This window comes from Hyperolius riggenbachi, chromosome 3 (assembly GCF_040937935.1).
Source record: "Hyperolius riggenbachi isolate aHypRig1 chromosome 3, aHypRig1.pri, whole genome shotgun sequence".
Lineage (NCBI taxonomy): Eukaryota > Metazoa > Chordata > Amphibia > Anura > Hyperoliidae > Hyperolius > Hyperolius riggenbachi.
The window spans coordinates 149,565,099-149,588,043 of NC_090648.1; the positions used below are offsets into that span (position 1 = coordinate 149,565,099).

At 42.4% G+C, this 22,945-nt stretch overlaps 1 protein-coding gene across 1 annotated transcript in view; it reads right to left on the minus strand.

Moving 5' to 3' along the window:
• The window catches only part of SYNM (synemin), a 61,398-nt gene extending 38,801 nt beyond the window's left edge, over positions 1–22,597 (minus strand). The window contains exon 1 of the mRNA XM_068275133.1: positions 21,651–22,597. Within this exon, the coding sequence (XP_068131234.1) occupies positions 21,651–22,445 (795 nt within the window). The 5' untranslated portion in view covers positions 22,446–22,597. The remainder of the gene's footprint in view (positions 1–21,650) is intronic.
• Between the last annotated feature and the right edge of the window lie 348 nt (positions 22,598–22,945).

Here is a 22,945-nt window from a genome sequence, read left to right on the forward strand (position 1 = left end):
ATTCAAATAATAAAGCGATCAGTACGTAAATTATAATATATTTTTTACAGTCACTATTTGTAAAACATTATTATACACGCAATAAAGCGATCATTATGGGGATTTTTAGGGTTAGGCACCACCAGGCGGGTCGTAGGGTTAGGCACCAGCAGGGGAGATTTAGGGTTAGGCACCACCAGCGGGGACTTAGGATTAGTCACCACTAGGGGGGTCTTAGGGTTAGGCACCACCAGGGGGTACTTAGGGTTAGGCACCACCAGGGGAGTCTTAGGGTTAGGCACCACCAGAGGAGATTTAGGGTTAGGCACCACCAGGGGGGTCTTAGGGTTAGGCACCACCAGGGGGTACTTAGGGTTAGGCACCACCAGGGAGGTCTTAGGGCTCGGCACCACCAGGGGGGTCTTAGGGTTAGGCACCACCAGGGGTGATTTAAGGTTAGGAACCAACAGGGGGGATTTAGGGTAAGGCCCCACCAGGGGGGTCTAAGGGTTAGGGATAGGTACAGGGAGGGTTCTGTGTGAGAGTAGGGTTAGGTTTAGTTGTAGTAAAATGTTAGTAATATTTACTAATGTTTTCCAACAGTTATTACGAACGTACTTATATTTTCAGATTTTATTACATGAAGAAACGGTAAATGAAGGTTATTCACAATATTATACAGTTTCACTTTTAAAACAGGGAAGATTATCGTTTTCACAATTTGTGATTTCATACACATTATTAAATGTTTTTTAATTTGTAAAACATTATTTGTAAACGAAATACAACACAATATTTTTATAAACGCTTTTACCGCTTATTGTTTACACCACGCGCCCTTTTTTTCCTGACGCCCTTTTTGCATGTACGCGTTGGAATGTACTTGCACATTTGGCAGCAATCACATATATGAATGCTCATGCAACAGTAGTACTGGGTTTATATTGTTATTGTGTTTTTATTATTTTAGATTTGTAGTTAATATAACTTGGGTAAGGATCAAAATGTAAGCTCCTCTGAGAAAGCTCTGAATAGTCCAGAGGATTCCCCCATCCTCCTCAAGCCCACCTCTGCTGCCTTGGACCCTCTTGTTTTTCTGACTGTACTCTTGTCTGAGTACGAGCTTCTCTGTATTGGTCAAGAGTATGGTCTGTGCATGCCTAGTAGAAGCCACTTGTGCATGAGTGGCTTTCTTCTACTGGGCATACATACAGTGGTGTGAAAAACTATTTGCCTCCTTCCTGATTTCTTATTCTTTTGCATGTTTGTCACACTTAAATGTTTCTGCTCATCAAAAAACGTTAACTATTAGTCAAAGATAACATAATTGAACACAAAATGCAGTTTTAAAAAATGGTTTTTATTATTCAGTGAGGAAAAAAACTCAAAACCTACATGGCCCTGTGTGAAAAAGAAATTGCCCCCTGAACCTAATAACTGGTTGGGCCACCCTTAGCAGCAATAACTGCAATCAAGTGTTTGTGATAACTTGCAACGAGTCTTTTACAGCGTTCTGGAAGAATTTTGGCCCACTCATCTTTGCAGAATTGTTGTAATTCAGCTTTATTTGAGGGTTTTCCAGCATGAACCACCTTTTTAAGGTCATGCCACAACATCTCAATAGGATTCAGGTCAGGACTTTGACTAGGCCACTCCAAAGTCTTAATTTTGTTTTTCTTCAGCCATTCAGAGGTGGATTTGCTGGTGTGTTTTGGGTCATTGTCTTGCTGCAGCACCCAAGATCGCTTCAGCTTGTGTTGACAACAGTGCTGGTCGTAATGGAGAAAGCTACGCTTACGGATCATTACGCGTAATTTTACGCTATTACGCATTACGAAATTACGCTTACGGCATAGAGAGTCAATTTTGGTACATGTCTATAATTACGCATAGCACTTACGCAATTACGCGTAAGTATACCGTAATTCAGATTATTACGTTATAGGCTTACGCGTAAAATTCTACTAGCCAGTAATGCGTAAGGTCATGCTGCCAAGCGGAAAAGTTGACGCATGGATCAATGTTTGGTAGCCGCCGACTTTAAGGGTTAATAGCAAAGCCCCCTTAAGTGCTAAGAGCCTCAAATTTAGAGAATATATTAAGGAGATCAGAAGGAATAAGAGGAAAAAATTTTTTTTCAAAAAGACCTTATAGTTTTTGAGAAAATCGATGTTAAAGTTTCAAAGGAAAAATATATACATTTAAAAACCCGCCGACTTTAACGGTTAATAGCAAAGCCTGCTTAAAATTTAGGAACACCAAATTCACAGGGTATATTAAAGGGATCAGTGGGAATAAGAGGAAAATTTTTTTTTTCAAAAAGACCTTATAGTTTTTGAGAAAATCGATTTTTAAGTTTCAAGGGCGAAAATGTCTTTTAAATGCGGAAAATGTCAGTTTTTTTTGCACAGGTAACAATAGTGTTTTATTTTCATAGATTCCCCCAAGTGGGAAGAGTTTTACTTACTTCATTCTGAGTGTGGGAAATATAAAAAAAAAACGACGTGGGGTCCCCCCTCCCAGACCTCTTTAACCCCTTGTCCCCCATGCAGACTGGGATAGCCAGAATGCGGAGCACCGGCCGCGTGGGGCTCCGCACCCTGACTATACCAGCCCGCATGGTCCATGTATTGGGGGGTCTCGGAAGGGGAGGGGCAGCCAAGCTTTCCCCTCCCCCTCCGAGCCCTTGTCCAATCCAAGGACAAGGGGCTCTTCTCCACCTCCGATGGGCGGTGGAGGTGGAGGCCGCGATTTCCTGGGGAGGGGTTCATGGTGGCATCTGGGAGTCCCCTTTAAAAAGGGGTCCCCCAGATGCCCACCCCCCTCCCAGGAGAAATGAGTATAGAGGTACTTGTAGTACCCCTTACCCATTTCCTTTAAGAGTTAAAAGTAAATAAACACACAAACACATAGAAAAAGTATTTTAATTGAACAAAAAACATAACCACGAAAAAAGTCCTTTAATATTCTTAATTAACCATTAATACTTACCTGTCCCTTTAAAAGCCAGTTCCCACGCAATATCCTCGGAAATATACTAATCAGTTACAATGTAACAAAGTTATTCAATGTAACAACTTTGTTACTTTGTAACACCACCGCACCCGACGTCACTCGCCGCCGCCGCCGCCGCCACGTCTGCGCTGCAGGACCCGACAGAGCTCTGAGCTATAGCTCAGAGCTCTCTAAGCATCTTTGTATTTGGGCTCCAAGGAGCCCCATTGGTCCTTAGCAGACCAATGGGGTTCCTTCTGATTTGAAGGAACCCCATTGGTCTGCTAAGGACCAATGGGGCTCCTTGGAGCCCAAATACAAAGATGCTTTCGAGAGCTCTGAGCTAATATAGCTCAGAGCTCTGTCGGGTGAAGGGACGCTAAGTCCCCGCCGGCTCCGCTGCCCTCCCCGCCTCTCCCACATGTCACCTATATACATGCTGGCACCCATGGGTGCCAGCATGTATATGGGTGACAGGTGTGGGCGGAGTGGACGGCGGGAGCCGGCGGGGACTTAGTGTGTATGCGGCGGCCGGCGGGTGAGCGGCGAGTGACGTCGGGTGCGGTGGTGTTACAAAGTAACAAAGTTGTTACATTGAATAACTTTGTTACATTGTAACTGATTAGTATATTTCCGAGGATATTGCGTGTGAACTGGCTTTTAAAGGGACAGGTAAGTATTAATGGTTAATTAAGAATATTAAAGGACTTTTTTCGTGGTTATGTTTTTTGTTCAATTAAAATACTTTTTCTATGTGTTTGTGTGTTTATTTACTTTTAACTCTTAAAGGAAATGGGTAAGGGGTACTACAAGTACCTCTATACTCATTTCTCCTGGGAGGGGGGTGGGCATCTGGGGGACCCCTTTTTAAAGGGGACTCCCAGATGCCACCATGAACCCCTCCCCAGGAAATCGCGGCCTCCACCTCCACCGCCCATCGGAGGTGGAGAAGAGCCCCTTGTCCTTGGATTGGACAAGGGCTCGGAGGGGGAGGGGAAAGCTTGGCTGCCCCTCCCCTTCCGAGACCCCCCAATCCATGGACCATGCGGGCTGGTATAGTCAGGGTGCGGAGCCCCACGCGGCCGGTGCTCCGCATTCTGGCTATCCCAGTCTGCATGGGGGACAAGGGGTTAAAGAGGTCTGGGAGGGGGGACCCCACGTCGTTTTTTTTTATATTTCCCACACTCAGAACGAAGTAAGTAAAACTCTTCCCACTTGGGGGAATCTATGAAAATAAAACACTTTTGTTACCTGTGCAAAAAAAACTGACATTTTCCGCATTTAAAAGACATTTTCGCCCTTGAAACTTAAAAATCGATTTTCTCAAAAACTATAAGGTCTTTTTGAAAAAAATTTTTTTCCTCTTATTCCCACTGATCCCCTTAATATACCCTGTGAATTTGGTGTTCCTAAATTTTAAGCAGGCTTTGCTATTAACCGTTAAAGTCGGCGGGTTTTTAAATGTATATATTTTTCCTTTGAAACTTTAACATCGATTTTCTCAAAAACTATAAGGTCTTTTTGAAAAAAAAATTTTTCCTCTTATTCCTTCTGATCTCCTTAATATATTCTCCAAATTTGAGGCTCTTAGCACTTAAGAGGGCTTTGCTATTAATCCTTAAAGTCGGCGGCTTTTTTATATTATACGGGAGCGTAATATTACGCGATTACGGCAGACTGTGTAATTTCAATGGGAGTTTACTGTCTTACGCGTAATTTGTTACGCGTAAAACGTAACCCTACGGTCTACGTGTAATTAATTACGCGTAATACCGTAACCTTACACGTAACGCTTACGGTGCATTTGTAGTGAATTACGATGCGTAATTACGCTAATGCGTAATTTCGGCCCAGCACTGGTTGACAAACAGATGGCCGGACATTCTCCTTCAGGATTTTTTGGTAGACAGTAGAATTCATGGTTCCATCTATCACAGCAAGCCTTCCAGGTCCTGAAGCAGCAAAACAACCCCAGACCATCACACTACCACCACCATATTTTACTGTTGCTATGATGTTCTTTTGCTGAAATGCTGTGTTACTTCTACGCCAGATGTAACGGGACACGCACCTTCCAAAAAGTTCAACTTTTGTCTCGTCGGTCCACAAGGTATTTTCCCAAAAGTCTTGGCAATCATTGAGATGTTTTTTTAGCAAAATTGAGACGAGCCTTAATGGTCTTTTTGCTTAAAAGTAGTTTGCGCCTTGGATATCTGCCATGCAGCCCGTTTTTGCCCAGTCTCTTTCTTATGGTGGAATCATGAACACTGACCTTCATTGAGGCAAGTGAGGCCTGCAGTTCTTTAGATGTTGTCCTGGGGTCTTTTGTGGCCTCTCGGATGAGTTTTCTCTGCGCTCTTGGGGTAATTTTGGCCGGCTGGCCAATCCTGGGAAGGTTCATCACTGTTCCATGTGTTTGCCATTTGTGGATAATGGCTCTCACTGTGGTTCGCTGGAGTCCCAAAGCTTTAGAAATGGCTTTATAACCTTTACCAGACTGAAAGATCACAATTACAGTACTTTTGTTCTCATTTGTTCCTGAATTGCTTTGGATCTTGGCATGATGTCTAGCTTTTGAGGTGCTTTTGGTCTACTTCTCTGTGTCAGATAGCTCCCATTTAAGTGATTTCTTGATTGAAACAGGTGTGGCAGTAATCAGACCTGAAGGGTACTACAGAAATTGAACTCAGGTGTGATAAACCACAGTTAAGTTATTTTTTAACAAGGGGGGGCAATCACTTTTTCACACAGGGCCATGTAGATTTGGAGTTTTTTTTCTCACTAAATAATAAAAACCATCATTTAAAACTGCATTTTGTATTCAATTATGTGATCTTTGACTAATAGTTAACGGTTTTTGATGAGCAGAAACATTTAAGTGTGACAAACATGCAAAAGAATAAGAAATCAGGAAGGGGGCAAATAGTTTTTCACACCACTGTACTTGTGCATGCCCAGTATAGACAAGCTCGTACACGATGGGAATGCAACTACAAGAAGCATGTTTTATATGCCCTGATAGAATATGCTTAGAGGAACCCAGCTCTGGATCGGTGGGCTCGAGGAGTAGAGTGGACATCCAGAACTTCCCACTACTAAGATAAGTATCTAATTTTTATTTCAATATTTGCATTGGCGTAGCTAAGGAGCTGTGGGCCCCGATGCAAGTTTTACATTGGGGCCCCCCAAGCACTCTATACATAACAATTGATACGGTGCACCAAAACCTGCCAATGGCAACTACAGTGTCAGAGGTACAAGAAGGGGATGGGGAACAGTTTGTTAATGCTTACCACTATTCAAAGTATCTATAGAAGTGATTATTACCGGCACAGGACCAATAGAGAGCTAATACTGTATTTGAGGGATGGCCCTTCGGGGGCCCCTTAGACACAAGGGCCCCGATGCGGTCGCTACCTCTGCAACCCCTATTGCTACGCCACTGAGTATTTGCTTCACATTCCCTTTAATGACATGGCTCTGGAGCCTATAAGTGTTATATAAATGCATAACACAATAATAATAACATTGCTAAGACTAATTAACTCTTTTTCCTTGCCAACAGGAAATAGTATGCTTGTTTTGCTCACTCTCTCTTTTTTTTGGGGGGGGGGGGGGGGGGGGGTGGTGCTGTTGTAATTGATGGATGTCAGAGATTTTCCAACATGTCCTAATGCTTGTAGGTCCTCTTTTTCCACTCAGGACTTACCTCAGGTACTGTATGACTATTACAATAATGCTTATCTTGGTTGCATTGCTAGTAAATACTGGAGTATGTATACAAACATAGAACTGGCTGCAGGCTAGAGCCTACTTGGACAAGCAGACATATGATCCACAGTTTTTTTCTACGGGGAGGGTCGCAGCTTGGCTGAGAGGGTACGGGAAGTCATTGGCAGACACTGCTAGTACTTCCTTCTCTAGAGAAAATAGCAGTTAGGTGAGGTAACTTAGCTAGTCACATTTCTCACTGACAGAGCTTGTAGAACTTGACCAGTATTGTCTGCAGAGAACATACAAACAGAAAAGCCCTAATTCACTAAGACCAGAGAGCCTGTGTTGTACAGCGGTCTCTGAAAATTGTTTGTCAATAGGTGGGGGAAGTTGGCAGCCTTCACCTGTGTCATATCAGATCACTTGTTGTAGTTAAGGTTCTTTGTAAAAGAAAAACACAACATCCTAGGAGCTAGGACTACTATGCATTTGGCATTGTAGATGTAGTGGCTACAATTACATGAATGCTATTAATTTTGGCTTGCATGCAGACTTAATACACATTGAGCCCAATTCCAATCTGCTTACAATTTACACAAAATTTGCATGCAAGTTGACATTATTAGCATCTCATTTGCCATCTCTAATCACTATTTCACTGACCTTTTAGCAATCTTTACTATTATCCAATATCACCCAGGTGAAGTTTGAAATAGCAGAAAGTAAAAAAAAAAAAAAAAATCTAATCCGAGTTGCAAGACATCACAAACGTTCCACCACTTTACACATTTCCTTCATATAGAACATGAAAAGATGAAAAAAAAGCCTTTGCATTGCTCAGTGGCGTAGCTAAGAAGCTGTGGGCCCCAGCGCAACTTTTAACATTAGCCCTCCCCTCCCCCCCAAGCACTCTATACATAACAATTGATACGGCACACCGAAACCAATCAAGGACAACCACATGTCAGAAGGGGAAATAATGTGTTGATGATAACTACTATTCAAAGCACCTATAGAAGTGAATAATATTAGCACAAGACCAATAAAGAGCTAATAGTGTGGTTGAGGGAGGGTCCCCTCTGGCCCAAGGGCCCCGATGCGGTTGCTACCTCTGCACCCCCTATATTGCTACGCCACTGGCATTGCTATTTGCTAGTAATTATTGTAAATGTATGCAACATTTAGAATTTTTATAGTTGTCCTTTAAAATAAAAATGTGGAAGAATCAAAGCCAAAATCCAACGGTTATGAAAATATGAAAAGATTTTAATTTCATATATAGACAATACAAAACACATACACAGTTAACAATGCAAGGTGGCCACCCAGTGCACACACAGCGCCGCCACACCCAACAAACTTCCAGAAGGCACCAGAGCAGGTTCTAGACTTTTTTTTTTTACAGGCAGGCAAACTCGTGAGGATGCGACACCCCCCTGATTTGGAATGATCGCCTGACAATTTACTCTGCTTCATTTAATGTTCTCACATGACATGCTGTAGCTCAACACAATAGCACTCTGGCTGGCTCTCCTCTCTCTTCTCCTCCTACTCTGACTGCATGCTGTTAGTGTAAACACAGTGCAAACGTGCTGCTCCTGCAATCTCTGTGCCTGATGCAAGTTTTTCACGTTGCTTCATGAGAGAACCGGCCCTGGAAGGCACATACACATTGGACTGCAATCCAATTAGTGAAAGCTAAAGCAGTGGATTACCACAGGCTTGAGGCAAGTGTCAAACATATGCAAAGCGTGAGGTTAGATAGCCATGCAGTTCCATGTTAGTTGTACAAATGCAGTTCAAGCAACAGATTATGCATATTTGGTAAGCATCCGGAATAAGCCAAGCAGGTCCTTCTTAATTAGTTGTGCAAACCCAGTCTATATTGTAACAAGCTCATTGAGGCCTCTTGCACACTACATGCGATTCTGATTTCCGATTTTCACGCGATTTTACATGCGATTCCGATTTTTAATCTGCATGCAGCGTTTTTTCTGCATTTTTCTTCTTGTGTTGATAGCATCTAGGGAAAATCTGAATCAGAAATCGGATTTGCAATTTGCAGTGTGCAAGAGGCCTCAGCAGCATAGAAAACACGTGATGTGACGCACCATCAAGAAAGACAATGTTCACAGTTTTATAGCCATATAAAATGGGATTGGTGCAGATAAATGAGCATACAATAATACCCCACTTGTCCTAAGGGAAGATCATCAAGCAGGTAGTAGAATCCATAGACTGCCAGGCATATGAGTAGAACAGCATAGAGGATGCTATCCCTATGATGCAAACAAAGTTCGCTAGATGTGCTGGCATGAATTCCATTCAAAACAGCTCCTGCTCAATCAGATGGGAGGGAGGGGGGGGGGGGTGGACAGCCATCAAGGACAGAGACACTCACACCAAAAGAACCCGAAATGTTTTGCCGATAAGCAACCGGAGGGAGGTGCACTTGCATGCCTTTTATCAACATTGGGCAATCGTGGCAGAGGATGCACTACCCCTGCAAACCACGACCACCCGCTTCCGCAGTATGGAATATCATCAGTATCCAGGCGATTTGACCATTTGATCAAATCTGCTAGAAATCGGTGCTGCGAATGATTCCCAATGGATCGTTTTTAGCCGAAATGGATAGATTTGGTTGATTACTGGATGGAAGATTTTGCCAAATCAGCAGCAGTTCAGGAGTGTGATGCTTGCAGTGTTTGGTGTCTTCTCTCCCCTGTCGGGCACTCCTCCCTGTCTCTCTTCTCCTGGGGTGCTTGTGTAACATCACACATACTAAAGAAAAAGCACTAGAGGCCTCTAGTGGTCACATAAGGTACATGCCACAGTATCTGCAGTGTTTCATGCTGAAATCTATTGAAACTCTGTGTAGAGTGCGTGGAGGGATTTGATTCAGATAGATCCCTCCCTTATCAGATAATGATCTACGTGAGAGCTATCTGTTGGCTACATCGACCAGTGTATGACCAGCCTTAGTAAATCAAGGTCAAGGTCTCTGCCTTATCTGTCCACAATTGGTTTTATTTAAAGAGAAACTCGGACCAAAAATTGAACTTTATCCCAATCAGTAGCTGATACCCCCTTTTACATGAGAAATCTATTCCTTTTCACAAACAGACCATCAGGGGGCGCTGTATGACTGATATTGTGGTGAAACACCTCCCACAAGTAACCCCTCCCACAAGAAAAGTTCAAACTTTTGTCAGTTTCCTGTCTGTGAACCTCGTTGCATTGTGGGAAATAGCTGTTTCCAACTGTTTCCAACTGCCAAAAACCATGCAGCAGCTACATCACCTGCCAACACTAAAATGTTCACTGGAGTTGCTCTTTAACAACTGCGATATCAAGTTTACAGCTAATAGTCTAGCTTCCTGTAGGATTGTTTATTACTACTGCATAAGCCTCACCAGCTCAGGTCTCCTAACTTGGCGGGAAACACAGCATAGCAAGAAGAGAATACATTGATGTAATCTTTTGTCCTTGAAAGGGAAAAATGTGTGAGAGAGCCTTACCGCAAATAGATATATAACAACTAATACATAGCTTTCTCTGCTGGTCACAGTGACTTGATTTAAACAAAGAAATGAAATGCTCTACTTATTATTACTAGAGTTACAGATTGCCCAGCAAGCTCATGGTGTACGGTACCAGAACTTCTAGGAGAGCGTAAGGGGCTAGAAACGCTATGCAAAACAGAAATTTGCCTTCTTAAAACAGAAGGTATTTGTGATTATTCAGGTTGGATTGAGCATTTGTGGTGTCCCACAATTCATCACTGCTGAATATGCAAATCATACCTGACATACACTGATGAGGACCAACCTGTCTGAAACGGTCTGTATGCATGTTGGATTATTGTGGCTTTGTACAATTAACAAGCTGACACATCATTGCATTCCAGCAGTTCTGTAGGTGTGTTTATCTTTCAGGGACACCAAAGGGACAATCTGCATATTCAGCAGGGATGCATTGTGGGAGACATCATATGCTCACTGCAACCTGAATAATCTCAAATACCTTCTGTTTTAAGAAGGGAGATTTTGGTTTTGCATAGCATTTTAGTAAGAGTGCTTTTTGGTCCTTTTTTGCCCCTTACACACTCCTAAGAGTTCTGGTTCACCATACGCTTTGTAGGGCAATCTGTAACTCTGGGTGTCTCAAGTCCTGCCACATAGAGCCACATTAATCCATGCCATGCACTGATGAGGACCAATTCGTGCGAAACAGTCTGTATGCATGTTGGATTATTGTGGCTTTGTACGATTAACAGGCTGAAACATAATTGCATTCCAGCGGTTCTGGAGGTGTGTTCAGCTTACAGGGCCAACAAATGGACAATCTGCATATTCAGTAGTGACACATCGTGAAAGACATCATATGCTCGCTCCAACCCAGTGTTGCAGACCTCGAAAACCTTTTTTTTTTACTGACCTAAATAATCTCAATTAATTTCTGTTTCAAGAAAGCAAATTACTGCTTTGCATACTTATTATTACTAATGACAGTTAAGTGAGAGTAACATTCTGATTGGCTCTTGCCAGTGGCACAGACACTTGCACTCCCATCAATTTATATGAACAAGTTCTCCAGTTCATTATTTTTAGTTATTTGGAATCCTCCAGGAAAATTCCATTGAAATCACTGAATACAACCATTCTAGTCTGTCATTCAAGCAACAGTTAGCCTTAAATCTGCCACCTGATGGGTCAGCGACAACACTGCTAGTGGAATGTGCTTAGTCGCATAAGCTTTCATCAGCCCAATGCTTTGATATGTGAGGGGTAATTATAGCTATTCAGTGGTTTGTTTACTTTAGCTAATTTGCACAGGTCATATTTGCTGCTGAAAGTCATCTGTCTCTTGATCATGTCCATAAAAACTCCTAGGGAATTAGCTATATTTATCATAATAATGAGAATCTATTAACTTACAGTATGTCACTTTGTGTTACATGTATGATGACAAGGTTGGGAAGACGCAAAATGAGTTAGTCTACTGTATATATGAAGTAATATTCAGAGATAACTGGCCTGATTTACTAACACTAATGGATACTAACACTAAACCATTACTAACTAATGGTTTGAAAACACTGCATATTTTAAGTGATCCAGAAACTTGGCCTGTGTTTATTAATAACTGTTACTAGACTACAACAGGGGTTGCAGAGGTTTTGGTACAATGGGGCACCTCCTCTAGAGGACCCAGCTAGCGCTACTTCCAGTCTTTGCTTAGGTCATAGAAACTCATACAACAGCTTAAAGGACCTCTGTCATGAAAATCTTAAAATTTAAAATACATGTAAACATATACAAATACTGTAAGAAGTACATTTCTTCCAGAGTAAAATGAGCCATACATTACTTTTCTCCTATGTTGCTATCACTTACAGTAAGTAGTAGAAATCTGGCATTATCGACAGTTTTTGGATTAGCCCATCTTTTCATCTTTTCATGGGGGGGGTTCTCAGTGTTTTCTTTATTTTTAAAAGAACTTAGTGAATGGCAGTTGCTCCGTCCAACTCCCAAAAAAGTGTGCAGCAAGCAGGGCGGCTGGCCAGCATCTCTGTATACATTTTTTTCAGGGAGTGTCTTTATAAAGAATAAAGGCCATGCTAAGAATCCCCCATGAAGAGATGGACTAACCCAAAACCTGTTGGTAATGTCAGATTTCTACTACCTACTGTAAGTGACAGCAACATAGGAGAAAAGTAATTTATGGCTCATTTTACTCTGGAATAAATGTACTTCATATTTGTATGTGTTTTAAATTTTAAGATTTTTGCGACAGTTCCTCTTTAAGTGTTAATTAGAAGTTAGCCAGCTATACATAGCTACAAACACAAACCTGCATTGACAACCTGACTTCCAGCATTACTAGCTATGGTTTACTTTAGTCTAGGCTCTAGGTTCTCAATGTGTGATATATGTATACTCCAGAGGGTACATTTGTTGGATCCAGGGGGTACTCGGGCTTGATATAGTTAACAAAGTAAAATAAATTTAGAGTTTTAGTAAGTGATAAATTAAATAAATTCTAAATGAACAACACCAAATGAGTATTTTAGCTAATTAGATGGAATAGTAAGTGCATGGAAATTGTTTAGAAACAATAACTATATAATGCTATTAAATATATCTATTTAAAGGGGTACTTGGAATAAAAAAAATATATTTTTACCAGAGTTACTTGGTGAGCACAAGGTTTCCAAAGGGGTACATATCAATATAATGTTGAGAAACACTGGTCTAGGTGATAGTAGCAAAAACGTTTCTGTATCGTGTTGGCCAAACAAATTATGTAGGTAGAAAAAACAAAGTCTTGTAAAAGTAATACCTTTTAATGGCTAACTGACAAGGTTAAATGATGCAAGCTTTCTGGGATCTAGTCCCCTTCTTCAGGCATATTTCCAGATGTTTCCATACTTCAGCTAACATCTGGAAATATGCCTGAAGAAGGGGGCCAGATCCCAGAAAGTGTGCATCATTTAACTTTATCAGTTAGCTATTAAAACATTTTACTTTTACAAGACTGTTTTTTTTTCTACCTACATGGTCTAGGTGACAAATGCTAATTCTTCAATCTTACTTCAAATATTGTTGATTAAATCTAGGCTAGTTTTCCTGGATCCCTAAGGTTCTCCACTGTTGCCCATTGTATGTTAGCCTATAGTTGTACATATAGTTGTAATTAAAAAACAAATGAAACAGAACTTTTTAGGTAGAGCATGTAATCTGTTTTCCAGTCCAGCAACACTGTAAGTTATGTCTTTGATTCAAGGCAGTATTTCCGCTGCTACAGTTTTGATCAGCCCCACTTCTAAAAATATAGATCTTTTTTGGATTTCCATTAAAATATTGAAAGCAAGTGCCTTCAAGCAGAAAATCCATAGGTGAGAAGCAAGGATGATTACAGAACAGGATGCTGTTTTGGGCGTATGTACTTTCCTAAGCTGTCCAACAACAATTGGTCTCCAAATTTCAAATAATGACAGGCTGGCCAGCCAATGAGATTCAAGGCAAACAAGGATCACGCATACCACCGCCTAGCAGAAACGGTGCTCTTAATTTTGTAAATGTAGACTTAGTTACAGACAAACAGGTTGAGCTGCATGTGATAGCTAATGGGTAGAAGCATCAGGAGGGTGTGGAAAGCATTTAGGATCCAAGCCTGGCTCATTTTGATAAAAGTCAGATAGCCCACATTGCCTGTGGATAGGCAGATGTGTGTGTCAGTCACAGCCCCTCCAGCTGCACTGAACACTCTTTCTGATAAGACACTTCATTTACATGTTCTGCAAGCTGCAGCAACAGAGTCATCTTGGAATAAATAATCCATGGGGTCTTTCTTCACTCCTAATGTTGTTGGTCCACATACTGGAGCTGACATACTCATTGTTCATCATGGAAAAGCCCTGACTATGAGTTCCTTGTGGAACCAGGCCTGAGCAATGCACTCTAAGGCTTCTTGCATTTTATACATTTTATGCCCCTAGTCCAAGTATGTTATGACTCCCCTTTCTTCTTCTGCAGCGCCCCTCTAATTCCATTTGCCCCTTCTTCCAAGTGTATCATCCATGTACAGCAGCCACTTTCTTTCATGAACAGCTCCCTCAAGCATCAGTTGCCTTTTTCATGTGTTGCTCCCTATGTTCATCCTCTTCTATCATATGTACAAACTCCTCCTTCATGTCCAGGTGCCACTTGGCCTGCAGCCACCCAAGGCCCGGGCCTTTGTGGCCTTTCCAGAAATCCGGCCCTGCATATATTCTTATCTAAATCATGTTGGGCGGATGTGGCACAAGCAAGGCCGCTCGCTAGCCGCTTATACCACCTTAGTGGAAACTCTGGATTTAATCTTATATCTGCACAAGAACCTATCCATTTGGTGGACACTACTGATGGCGACTGAGACCTCAGAACTTATACACACGGGAGTGGTGACTATACCATGCTTTATGTGCCTTCCAAGACTGTTGGATGAACTGTACACTACTTGGTCCTATTTCTCTTGAGAAGAGGATGTTGTCCTATCTAGCCTGGGCTAATCTGCGAATGGGCTTAGCGCAGATTGTTTGTGTATGGATTCAGCATTGGATCATAGCTAAGGGCCTCATAGGTCCTGCATTTCATGACTGGTCTGCGATTGGGTTCAGTCCCATACATTATAAGATTTGACATCATTGGACACTCAGTGGATTAATACTATCTTGAATTTTAGCTGTGCAACTGAATTATCTGCCACCTCTTTTGGAAACTATAGCATGGTCTTGAACAGGTCAACCATTCAGTGGATGGACTGTGCACAGAGAAGTTTCCATTTCTTTGAAGAATACAGACGGAATCTACCACAATTTTTCAGCTAGTGGGCCTTTTTTTTATTTTTAATCGATATAATGGGCTGTCTTGGAAGAACTCTCCTGCAGTCTATTCACAGTTGCCAATAAGAATTCATCAGAGACAAACACAGAATACAGAGAAATGAATTTCTTCAGCAACTATATGTGGAATAAAGACTTTCCATTGTGTGCTGTGCATGAGTTGAGTTTGGGTCTACTTTAAAGACTAGGTTCTCAACATGTGGTACGCATACCCCAGGGGGTACTTCTGATGGGTTCATGCTTTTAAAAGGGGTACATATCCATGAAATGTTGAGAAACACTACTTTAAAGAATGTCTTAGTAGAGTTGCTCATATGTAGCAAGGATATGCATGTGGTCGAGTTGATCAAGTGATTTGCTTGTGATGATGTAAAAACACAAGGTGTTACAGCAAAGACTTTCAATCTTGCAGCATGTTTTGAAGATTAATATACTACATGGTGATGCTTGAAACATGTAGTGTGATCAGCTTCAATAAATTCTACAAAGCTGCAGGACTTCTGTGTGCCGCCTTCTCATTTCACGTCATTATACTGTTTAGGGGTTGGCACCAGCACTGCGACTGCCTGACAATAGCGGGAACAGTAAGTTAGATTTCTAAGGCTCTGATTTGCTGGTTACAAATTATGCCTTGCTTATGTTTCCTGTGTGGGCTAAAACAGGAAGTAGGTATAGGGAGAGGAGGCTGAGCCAGCACTGCAGTTAGGGTACTTTATTGTAAAAGGCACTTACAGTTAAACAGCAGCCAGGTGTCAAGGCAGGTTAACTGGGCGCCAGGTCTGTGTCCCCCTGCGGACGTCTGTTTCGCGCTAACAGCACTTGTTCACCGCAATGGGGAAGGTTCCCCATTGCGGTGAACAAGCGCTGTTAGCGCGAAACGGACGTCCGCAGGGGGACACAGACCTGGCGCCCACTTAACCTGCCTTGACACCTGGCTGCTGTTTAACTGTAAGTGCCTTTTACAATAAAGTACCCTAACTGCAGTGCTGGCTCAGCCTCCTCTCCCTATACCCACGAATCTACTGTTTATTCTTGCTGGAGCACGCAGCTCAGAGGGACCTACATCCTTACAGTACATTATACAGCATAGCCCAGCCTGGCCTCCTGTAACAATCCTAGTTGAGTGCTGGAACTTTACTTGCTCTTGCCCATACTAAAACAGGAAGTAATCACAGCAAATTAGAGTCTTATAAACCTATCAACTGTTAGCATACATCTCCATGAGTTCTTCTACACATGAGTAACTATACTAGCCAGCTAGATCACCTAGCAATAAATGCCTAGGGCTAAAAAATGTCTGGTATTTAAAGGCCCAAGGTGGGGCCATATACTAGACAAGTCTTTCTTAACCTTTTCACCCTGGAGGAACCCTTCAAATCATTTTTGGATCTCAGGGAACCTCTTTATTAATGGAGGGAGTGGGGATTTATCTTGCAGGTGGCAAGAAACCTAACTACTTTAGAACCGCTACACACCAATTGGCGTGGACACGGCGGCAGCCCCAGGACCGCCTAACGCCGTTCGGTGTGCAGTCCTAGGGGCGTGTTTTGCAGGATATTGCATATTGATGGGTGCGCATCTCCGCTTGGATGGCGGAGTGGAGTCTCGGAGACTGTTAGATGGCGAAATGTTTTGCCGTCTATTAACACTGTACAGCGCTGTGATCTAAGGCAGCGCTGTACTGGGGATAGCCTAGTGAAACGGCAGTCCTCTCTAGAGACACAGGAGTGATCGGCTGTCATGGGCTGATGCCTATGACAGCCGATCATAGTGATTGGCTGGTGGGGGAGGGAAGGGACATAGTAAAAATAAAAATAAACTAATTTATTTCAAAATAAATGAAATAAATATTTATAAAAAAAAACAAACAAACATCTTGGGAGCAATCATTGCCCATCAACAGAGAACTCTGTTGGTGGAACGAAAAGGGGGGGGGGGGGGGGAGGAATCACTTGTATGCTGAGTTGTAAGGCCCTGTGCTGAGTTGTGAGGCCTTAAAGCAGCAGTGAGCTGATTACCAGAAAATGGCCTGGTCTTTAGGGGGGTTTAAGCCCGTGGTCCTGGCTAAAAACGTTATTAACTGTAACAGCCTCCATGTTTATCCCCCATTCCATGTTCCTCCTCTATAGTGCTTCCTATTATAGCAACTTACGTCAGTGTTCCCTATTTTAGTTACCACAATTATAGTGTGCCCCTATAATATTGCTCTATTATCATGCCTCACCATCATACTGCTTTAATTACTGCGCTCCTTATTATACTGATACCAATGAATACCTTCTTTTTATAGAGGAGCCAATGAGGTACTTCCCCCACCTCCCCCCGCGACAACTGAAGTGAGTGTCACCAGAGGGAGAAATGGCGGGTAGCCCCTGCAATGTCCTCAAAACCTTGGCATTCCAGGAAGCCCTGGTTGAGAAACTGTGTACTACTAAATGATCACATAAACATGATGTCAGGAGTACATGTGGAGAGGCATGTATCTGTCCACATAGGGTTCAATTTCCTTGCTCATCCCCAGCTGCTGATTGGCTGCTCTGGAGGCCCAGGGTATCATTGCGATCCAGGGTTCCTTCAATATTACTGTTGGTCTTTTATTGGTTATCTACAGCATAGCAATATTCAGTACAGTATTCCAGGTATCCATGGATTCATACCCTGAGGCTGTGGGATAATGGAGGAGGCACTAAAGTTGCACGGCTGGAGGAGGCACATGTGGGATGTCATGCGGCTGGAGGAGGCCCTAAAGCTGCGCATCCGCACTCATGTATATGCGGACTGCGCAGCCGCGGCAATCCTGGTGGCCATTTTATGCAGGGAAAGCTAGCCTGACCAGTGGTGTGGGGTTGGGATGCGACCTGGGGCTGCATACATGTACAGAAACTGTGTGGAATGAAGGGAGGGCGCGGATGGCGTCCTCCATAGAACAACATTGCACACAGGTATTAATCTTTATTTCTTTTTTTTCACCTCGTAAGTCCGTTAAATGTATACAGAGTTGGAACTGTGTTGATTAAGTTTGGCAAGGCATTCCACATTGTAGGGGCAGCATGACAGAAAGCTCTGGCTCCAAAGGTTTTAAGTTGGACTCTAGGGGGTGGTCAAGTTATTGGATCCTTTTGATCTGAGGTTGTTGGTGGTGGTGACGCAGTTGCAACAAATACTTCAGTATAAGGCTACGTTCCCAGTAGGACATTGCATCACATTCCCTGTATAACCTAGCCTCAGGGTTTACCTACACAATCTGCTCATAGTATTCAATATCTGTTGACCCTTATGCTTCACAGAGATGGTAAATATTGGTCAGTGGCTGGGCAATCATAACTGATTTTTTGTTTGCTTGTAACCTACCATTAGAAAAAGAGAGCCAGCAATGTCCATCAAATGTCATATCTGGCATCACCTTAAATTGACATGCGAAGGATACTAGTGTGTTTGGCAACCTTCTCACCTGAACACTACCGTTTGCAAACACCACAGTGACAGCTCCCACCTTATGCAAGTGTTTTCAGGTAAACTGATATTTATCTGACAGCAACAAACCATATGTAACAGTCTTTTCATTCAGTTATCTATGGACATTCCATTACATCTGCCCAGTTAGACTGTTTATCACTAGCTGACAGTATTTATTGGTGATGACCTAACCACCTCAAGAAAGTTCATCTTCAAACCTTCTCAACGCATAAACTAGTCTTCTGGGTGGCATTTGCCTCAGGAGGTTGTTCTTTTCTCTTCCTCTCTCTATAGCAGAGAACGTGCCCAAGCTGAGCTGGGATGACCAAGCATGTTTGTGCAAAACATTTTCAAGTCTAACTTCTAAAGCCTAGTACACACTTTCAGTTATGATTACCAACCACTGACCAATTTTACCACCTTCATGTTGTATGAGGGTTTACGTACACAAAATCTGCCCATAGTATTCAATATCTGTTGACTTTCATACTACATGGATGTGGTAAAGCTGATCAGTGATAAGCCAATCATATTTCAAAGTGTGTACCAGGGTTTATGCTGATTGGGTCCATCTTCACTATAAGCCACACCCATCTAATTCAGCTGTCAATATGGGCATTGGTTAAATAGTACAGCAGTGCAAATGATGTGCTCCTGTACTGTTCCACCAGTGTCCAGGCTATTACTAGAAGACTGGTGGTCCAGCAGCTAATGATTAAAATGATGAACGATTAAAGGACAATGAAAAATGATTAAAGGGTCAATTTTCACTTTCGCCTTAGTCTACATAACTCAAAATGTTTAATACAATTTTCAGTGTTTTCCACTTCATCTGAACCCAAATGAGTATTTGAAATGAAAATAGACAGGAATGAACAGGCATTTTCACTGCATGAACACACGTGTGAATGCTGCTGCAGGGGGCTTTTAGGGCTGTTTCCATGGCGATTGCACTGTACTTGCCGATCACTGGTAATTGGCAAAGCACTGCAATCGCATTGTGCAACATTCCAGGAACAATTGTGTTGCGATTCAGCAATCACCCTCGGTGTGAAACATCCCTTATAAATGCCATCTGACAGTCTAACGGTGTCCATTAATAATACAGTCTTGATTGTGCACACTTCCATGTAATAAGATGGAGTATCTATTCAAAGTATATTCACTCAGATTACCCTTCTACTACATTGATTTGGTAAGATTGTACAATCAATATTGTATCATTGATTGGCACCTTAAGAATTGTTTATGTCTGCGTGGCCTCACAGCAACCAACCACAGACTCTGTTTACACTTATTATTTATTTATATATTGTATTTATAAAGCGCCAACATATTACGCAGCGCTGGACATTAGTTTAGGTTACAGACAATGTTTAGGGGTGACATACAGCAAAATGACAATACCTGAATACAAGAAAGACCAGATCATGCAGCACAGTATGAGTACAAGGTAATGCTTAGTCAGTCACTGGATGGAGCATGGATATTAGGCAAGTTAGGTTCACTCAAATGCATAGCATGGGTTCACAGTAATGGAGGTGCATGATCAGGTAGGACACAAAAGGAGGAGGACCCTGCCCAAAGGCTTACAATCTAGAGGAGAGGTAAGGACACGAAAGGTAGGGGGCCAGAGTTCAGCTGTGGGTTTAGAGCACTTGTGAGGGGTAGTAGGCCAGAGTGAAAAGGTGAGTTTTGAGGGCTTTCTTGAAGATGTTGAAGGAGGGGGCTGCCCTAATGGGTGGAGGTAGGGAGTTCCATAGTGTTGGAGCAGCTCTTTAGAAGTCCTGGAGGCGTGCATGGGACTGGGTGATGCGGGGGCGGTTAGGCGAAGTTCATTGGAAGAGCGGAGTGAGCGGCTAGGTGTGTACCTCTGAGTAAGATCAGAAATGTAGGTTGGACAGGTTTTGTGGACAGATTTGTAGGTCAGACACAGTATCTTGAATCTGATTCTGGACTGGATAGGAAGCCAGTGGAGGGATTCACGGAGGGGATCCGCCATGGTGGAGCGATGGGAGGAGTGAATAATTCTGGCTGCCGCATCCATGATGGACTGCAGTAGGGCTGTTCGGGTCATAGGGAGACCAGACAGAAGGGCATTGCAGTATAAAATAAGTATAAAATAATGCAAGGAGTACTCGATTTGCGTAAGAGGGTCAACAAAGAAAAAATACTGAGGAATATGGGGTGCAGGATGTATGCAGTCTGCGAAGTGAGCTAAATCAAGTAGTATACACAGATGCACAGCTTGCCTTTATAAGAGAAAATCCACAACCAGCCACAACCCTTCAGCTTATCTAAGAACAGGTAAAGCATAGAACCGATAGCTTTTATCACTGCATCAGCCCAACAAAGATCTCAAAAAACACCTTGAAAGCTAAAGCATGTTACACACTTTCCATTATGGTTGGCCAATCACTGACCAATTTTACCACCTCCATGTAGGTAGCGCTAGTTCACAATGGGATTGCAAATCGCAATTTTGCTGCGCAAAAGTTCACATTTTTAGAGTGATTTGTGATTCCTATTCAATAGAAACAGAATCACAACTCAATCGCCCCCAAGATGCTGCATGCAGCGAGTTTTATGTTTTATGCAAATCACAAAGCTGCAGTGAGAATGATCTTATAGGGACACATTAGCCACAGTGCTTTGCTGATCGGCGGTGATGCAGCGGTAGATACAGCACTACTACAGCCTACCCAGCCTAACTATTGATCCTGATACCACAGGAAATGAATGGACATAAGCATTGTTCCAACCCTTTTCCTATCCAAAGCTATAAAAAGGGTTAGGGTGAATTTGGATTTGAACTAATTGTAATTTTTTTCAGTTGTGTTTTAGGCCAAGCAGATATCGGGCTCAATCCAAATCATTGTTTCTCCTTTTTCTCAAAGTTTTCTTCTAGATGATCTTTTAAGCCACCATGCAAGCAAGAAAATAGAATAATTGTGACACTACCTTTTCACCTACTTTTGGTACTTTTTTAATTGCAGAGTGCTGAAAAGTTATTTTAAACAGAAGATGAAAATTATCTCTTAGGAGAAAACTTAAGAAAAAAGTGAATTGGATCAGGCCCAAGTCTTATGTCACAGCTGTAATGTTCTGACACTCCTACCTCATATTCTTCTGCTTCCCGACAGTACTTCTCCTTCATCCTCAGCAGTTCGTCCTCCAGCATATTTCTGGTGTTCAGAAGATCTTCATATTCTCTGCAAAGTTTCTCCACCTGTAGCCTGTATACATTGGATTCTCCTTCTCCCCCACGTCGGTCCTCCTCACTCTGCCTCACAATGATTTCTAGTTCTTCTATTTTCTTCTGATAGTATACAAAAGCATCTTTCCATGAATCAGAAAGTTCAAGTGAGAAGCTCTCAATCTCTGTCAAACTGAGTCTGGGTCTGGAAACCTCCTGCATGGTAATGTGTAAGGGTGTCTGTAGGGCCTGATCCCTCAGGGCTTGCAGTTCTTCTTCATGAGAACCCTGAAGCATCTGGCACTCCTGCTGCAACTGAATATACAGCTGCTCCAGGGCAGCTTGGCTCTTCTGAGCTTGCTGAAGGTCTTGCTTGTATTGTTTGAGCTGTTGGTCAATCTTCAGCCTCATGTTCTTCACTTGTTCCCACAGTTCCTGCAATTCCTGCAGTTCATGCAGCAGGTTGTCTCTCTGCAGCTCCGCTTCACATTTCTGTATGTTAAGGTCTTCCACTTTCCTCCTCAGTTCACACATCTCAGGATGGTACACTTGTGTCCACTGTACTTCTCGCTCCGATCGGGCTCTCTGGACTTCTTCAACCAGCTGCTGGTTCTCTCTTTCTAGTTGCCTCACCCTGGACAAGTATAGGTCCAGACGTTGATTTAATTCATTTAGTTGGGCTTTTTCATCCCCAATTTCTCTCCTTACAAACAGCATCTTGAGAAATCAGTGGACCCACACTCAACTTTTCCTTTCTTCTTGTGTCCCTCTTCCAGGAGTCTTATTTCCTCAGATGTTCCACATTAGAGTCCCCTGCTGAAGTGACAGAGAATAAGGTTAAGAGTTCTGTGTAGTGACAGTTTAAGGAGGAGCTCACTGACACTAGACTTCTGAGCTGGGCTTTCAAAAAAAAGAAAAAAAAAGTAGAAAAAAATAGTTACAGCCAAAACAGAATGGGAATTACTGCACTGAGCGCTTAGTGGTGAGTCATCGCCATCTGCTGGAACAGTTATGAACTGGCATCTGTTAGAGAACAGTTTTCATCAAAAAGATTTTCCAAATAAAAGTAAATCCAAAACAGTACAAAAAGAAAAAAATTAAAGTTGGATACTCCCCTATGTAAGGGAAATACAATAGAGCCCAGATTTGCTTTTTTAGATACATGAAGCCCAATTTTCCAGAAATGTGGGATGTCATGTAGAATATAAACAAATACA